Here is a 6,095-nt window from a genome sequence, read left to right as displayed (position 1 = left end):
AGGTTAAGGAATTCAAAGAGTAAAAAATCATAAAATAGTATGGCTATTGGACTTCCCAATTTTAATTAACATTATTGTGTATGTTCAAAGGGTCGAATCAGCCCCAAATTTATACTAGTCTTTACACATTCAAAAACACATCAAACAAATCCTATGCCTAAGGGAGTTGGATTCACTATGATATCTCAACCCATAGCTTGGAATATTCATCAATGTAAGTGTAGAGATACTTGAAGGGGTTTATTCACTCTCGTCTTTGAGAGAGAGAACAGGTAGGAGCCTCCAAGACTAGAAGGGTGATGCAAACATCCTCTCCCCAAAAAGCTATGCGTAGTTTATGCAAAGTTGGGGATTTCTGTCTCATTTGAAGGGAGCTTGATGGTGAGTATCTTGGGGGTAAAACTAGCTATGCCCTTGCACTGATATTATCACAATGTTTAGTCAAAATAAAATAGGACACTATAAATATTTTAAGTTATAATTCAAGGTCACTAGCGCCTTATGCGCGATAAGAAAACCATTCTCGAGATATGAATAGACTTATGATTGACAAGAGTGACACAAGCTAAAACCGGTTGGGCTATGAATTTTTTCCCACCCTTTTTAATATACAAGACTAGATTAAATTACCAGTTAGGTTGTTCCCTATAACTTGCAATAATAATTTGGGAGGCAAGCCTTCTAAGAAAAGACAATTGGGTTCTACAACTAAATGGGCAAGTTCCCCAAATAGATCCAAACAAAGGTTAGTTTTAGTACACCAATTGAAGTGTTTTCTACTCTAGAAATCATAGACAATCACCTAAGTTACATTTGCAAACTCAATGGATTAGTATTTTTGACAATCTTAGGTCTTTGATTGATTGCTTGTTTTTCTCCTCAAGACTTTAGCCACCACATGCTAGAAATGTGACATTAGGAATAGAGGGAGTAATGAAACTAAATTTGTAGATCAAGATGGAATTTTTTTTTATGAGAGTTGAATGTGAAACTAAAATAGATAAATGTGAAATAATGCAAAATATTCAATAGAAAAATACGGAATAGAACACTGATGAATGTGAAACAATTACTTGTCAAATGCAAAAATCTATGTTGTCCGACAAAAAATCTGTAAAATAAAAAAATTAAAAATTCCAAGAAAACAAAATTAAAAAATTAAAACATTAAGATCATTCTAGGGTGCATGTTATATTTCTAGGTGTAAGCCATGCCATGCATTTGGTATTTTGTGAGTTTGATTTATTCGTGGGGCTTGTTAACTAGTTGCTCTGCTCATAAAATTCGTAAGAATTGCCCGTTCATCTTGCTATGTTCTGCTCTTCGACAATGACTTGGAAGTTTTGTTTTTATCTTACGAGGCATGATTTTTAATTTATTCCATTCCAAATTATTAAAGCTTATTCATATTAATTTTTCAAAGTTCAAAACTAAATTCTTACTGAAAAACCAGAAAAGTAAAGTAGAATTGATGTGTTTATACCCATTTTGTTTTGCCTTTTTGGTCTAATGAATGCAAAATTCTCGTGATTCATATGTAGAATGGTATACTAACGAATGAGAAATTTTTTCAATAAGAATGCAAAATTTCTTCCAATGCATTAAATTTTTTGTGAATGATTGCAGAAATCTGCACTTGTCACTTGCAAACATGCAAAAATCACAAGATAAATCATAAATTAGTGTTCAATCGAGTTCACTAAAATAAATATGGGGAAAAATCATCAAATTATGCTAATTAGATTAAAGGAAACCATGAAAATCCCATTTTAATTAACAATGTTCCTACATAATACCAATGAAATTATGCGAGAAAAACAACAAGATAATAAATGAAATCAAATATTAAGACTCCCTGCTGAATTTAGGCATATATTCCATTGTCCTTTTTCTTTCTATGGTATGGTGGCTCGTAGAGTCACACTATGAAACATGCAAGATAATGATGCAAGAATTCAAAGATCATGGTTGTTGAAAAAGGGGAGTTGATGCTGCATTTATAGATTCTAGAGAATTTGATTTGATCGAAAGTTTAGATTTTGTTTGACAAGTTGGTTATCTCTCCAATCAAGCCATTCATCTAATTAATTGATTAGTTAGAAAAAGGTGTCTGAGAGTTAATTGGCTAGTAAAATAAAAAGGCCAATAGAGAGTTGATTGGATGTCAATCATAGTTAGAATTTAGGCATGTGCTAAAGGGAATTAACTTGAAATTGAATTTAATTTGCATTTAGATTTTCAAAAAGGGTAAATGACATCCAAATAAATGGAAATAAAATTAATTTGAAATTTGAATTTAGAGAAAATTTGATTTTTTTTGAAATGAAAGGGAAGTTAATTTAAATAAATTTATGAAGTTTATTTAAATTTGGGGACATAATTAGATAATTAAATAAATCTTAAAAATTAATTAATTATGGGAGGAATAGAAATTGAATTTAATTAAATTATTAAAATCTTTAATTAAGGTAAATAAATTGCCATTAATTAAATAATAAAATTATTTAATTAATTTAAGGTAGAAAAGTCAAATGATTAAGTGATTAAGGAAGAAATTGAATTTAATTAGTGTGTGATGAAAAAAAATGATGAATTTTAATCATAATTAGATTAACTAAATAATTGAAAATTATTTAATTAATATAGAAGAATAGTTAGCAATGTTAGTGATGGGTTAATTTTAAGTGTTTACAATAATAATTGATATTATAATAATATTAATAAATATAAGTCATGTTTTTAATTTTTACTTTTTTTTAATACCCATTTCTTCATATTTTTACTTTAGCTGAATTGAAATTAATATATAATTCCCATTAAGAATAGCCATGTGCAAAGAATTAGAGAGAGATAGTCAGACTATTTATTTGACATTTGGAGTACACATTAAATCATTAAACAATAAATGCTTCAATATGTTTGACTATTGTGGTGATATATTTTATTTGATGTTAAATTTTTTAAAAATTTTATTTATAAGTAAAAAAAATTTATAATAGAAATTACATTTTAAAATGAATATAAAGTTGTTTTAAGTATAATTTTAATTTTATTAAGCATTTTCCATTTTTATATTATGTTAAGAAAAGTCATACAACTTAGACAAATATTAATAAATTCAAGAAAATACATAGAGAAACTATCATTGTACTATAAGATTTATTAAATGAACATGAATTTTTTTAACATAATATGTTAAAAGGATATATATAGAAGAATACATAAACATCCACAATTAAATTATATATCAATGATGAAAACATAAGATCATCGTAAAACAGATAATCAAATATTTTAGAAATATTTTTTAGATATTGCTTTGTTTTTATTCCGTGTTACTATTGACTAATGTAAAAACTACTTGAATTAAAATAGTACATTATTAATAAGAACAAGCATAAGCTCATCCAGATGTTCCATTCAAGAAGACAACGAAAAGAAAATCCTACATATTAGACCTAATAGCTGTATCGGTGTCCACATTTCGAAAAATACCACAACATCCACTCTGCCAGACACCACAGGCCCTGCATATATAGAGTTAACGCCCCCTCCGAATTCCAAGTCTCCATATTCCATGCGAGACCACGATGTAACCACAAACCCATTATCCATACGCATCACTCCAGCATGTAACTCAAGCCAGTCTATTGCAGACCTCAAGTACTCATCACTCAATCTATTTCCCGCTTCCCCCAACATTTTCACAGTCGCCGAAAATGGTTGGTCTAGTAATTCTTTGGCTGTTGCTTTTGCATAGGCTGCCTTTGTTGCATTGCCTGCATATTCCCTCGGAAGAGGAGGTCTCATCCTTGACCTGATGCAAATCCATCCAATAAACAAGGACTGACCATTATTGACTTCAATTAAAGTATGCATTCATTTCTAATGATTCTTGAAATGGCGAAGCAAAATACTAATATTATATTTCACCTCATGTCTACGACATAATGAACTCTTGTAATATCGTTGGCATTGATGTTTGCCATTGTTGCAGTTCTTGCAAGCCACAGATGTGCCACTGCTACAATGAAACTTGAACAATGAGAAACTCCCACTTCCTTAGCCTTTAATTTGAGGAGACCAAGCGTTTTCCCTGATAAGGTGAAGGGCTTAAAAACATGCTTCTCTGATTGGTTGTGGAGAACCACCTTATTGTGCAAGAGATTCATGTTTCGTTGCATGAAGGGCGAGGAATCAGCTCCAAGTTGAGAGGGCTTCACTAGCTCTTCATGCTGGTACTTTATCTGAAGTGGAAATCGCGCTTTCAAGCAGGTACGAATAGTTACAGGGATGAAAGCCTCATTTCCTTTTCTAGCCACGTGGGTGAGGTTCTTTGCAAACTCCTGCAGTGCAAATCCGTCCATAAGACCGTGATTTACAACTGTTCCCACAGCGAAGCCACCGCATCTGAACTGAGTTGCCTGCACTACGTCAATGTTAAATTATTACACTTTTAATATTCTACTGAATGAAAAGAATCACTTAACGTGTAGAAAAGATCCTAAATGTTAAGCTGAGAGAGACAGAAGGGAGTTAGAGAGATTATCCTAAAAGTCAGCCATAGAGATCCATCGTGTTAAGAATAGAAGTCCCCCTCACTGTTACATTACAAGTTCATTCTTAGCATAGATGATTTCCTATTCTGACATCAAATCTTTCTATAAGCTATATTCTAAAAGCAAATTTCAATATAGTGCAATAACCTGAAAAGACATGAGAGGCTCGTCTTCGAGTATTTGATTGGTAGATCTGGGAAGTAAACAAAGCTGAGTGAAGGCAGGATTTGGATATGTAACGTCTCCCATCTGCTCCAAAGTCAGTTCACTTGTGCAAACGGCAAAAGGAACTCCTGCGGCATTACAGTCGATCTCAAACCGCCATTCCTCTGAATTGAAAGTGAGCCTCCCGGATATGGAGTCATAATAAACCAAAATCCCACTGAGCGCCTCCGTATGCAGATAGATTATGTTATCAAAAGCTATTTCCTGATTACCAGAAAAAAAATGAACAAATTTTATGACGTAACCCACAAGTTTTTGATCAAGATTGCTCAGGAATAGTGAGTATCTCTCTACATTCTTTTCAGGACGTATTACTGAAAGACTCTTCCTTTTCACTCGAATATCAGAGACTAAAGTAACAGAGGGCAACTCCATCTGAGAAAATTTCAGTTCGAAGTTTATAACCATCCAAGCTTGCCACGCTTTTCATTCCTACGATTCAACTAGTGCATTTAAAGGGACACCGATGCAACGACACAACAAGGCGTGGCTGAAGTATTGAGGGTTTCAATTTTTTTATTTAGGAGTCTTATCTAGTTTTTATTATGTTGCAGTCACCCAAGCTATGCAGGTACCATTCATAAATGAATCAACCCCATATGAAACTCGCCCAATTTTGCATATCAATATATCATATGTGGATTCATTTATTATGAAACCCACGCCCAATTTCGCATATCAATACCTTATATATTGATTCATTTATTTCTGACACAAGCCCATGTGCAACCCGTGCCCAATTTTGCATATCAGTTCATTATATGAATATGAATATATTATATATTGATTCATTTATTTTTGGCACAAGCCCAGATGCAACCCACGCCCAACTAATAATGAATATGAATATATTATATATTTGTGTGTTTAGGCAACGAATAGGTGCAGACTACGAGAGAATATTAATATATATTGTATCTAATTTTTTTATTAGTTCAATTAGTTATTATGTAGAATTAAAAAAATTATTGAGTGTTATGGCGAACTTTCGGGGTGCGCGAAGTTTGGGGATTGATGTGAATGGCAGGCAGAGGGCTCCACGTTGGGGGGATGAGGCGGTGTCTGATCCGCTTCCTCCGAAGGACCCTTTTGGTGCTCGAGTTGGACATGTGCCACAGTGGGTTTTCCAAGAAGGCAGATGGGTGGATGTGTTGGCTTTGCCCGCTCGTTCGTTGGAGGAAAAGACATTTCAGTTTGTCCCTTCTTTTGCTTACTTCAGAGGGTTTTTCTGGCAAGATCAAAAATGGGCTTGACATCAGGGAGCTTGGCATAAGGTAAACAAAGTTGGAGGGTTTCTAAAAATAAGGCTCA

The 6,095-nt window shown here is 33.1% G+C and overlaps 1 protein-coding gene across 1 annotated transcript; it reads right to left on the bottom strand.

The window, feature by feature from the left end:
• Positions 1-3,420: 3,420 nt before the first annotated feature.
• Positions 3,421-5,532, bottom strand: LOC131046213 (acyltransferase GLAUCE-like). The gene is made up of 5 exons (XM_057979902.2): positions 5,470-5,532; positions 5,079-5,159; positions 4,707-4,988; positions 3,934-4,424; positions 3,421-3,817 (listed from the first exon to the last, which is right to left on the bottom strand). Exons 1-5 carry the CDS (start codon positions 5,530-5,532, stop codon positions 3,421-3,423), a joined length of 1,314 nt encoding a protein of 437 aa, XP_057835885.2.
• Positions 5,533-6,095: the final 563 nt, after the last annotated feature.

Source organism: Cryptomeria japonica, chromosome 7 (genome assembly GCF_030272615.1).
Source record: "Cryptomeria japonica chromosome 7, Sugi_1.0, whole genome shotgun sequence".
NCBI lineage: Eukaryota > Viridiplantae > Streptophyta > Pinopsida > Cupressales > Cupressaceae > Cryptomeria > Cryptomeria japonica.
Note: the sequence above shows the minus strand (reverse complement) of the source record. Positions and strands in the feature narration are given on the sequence as shown.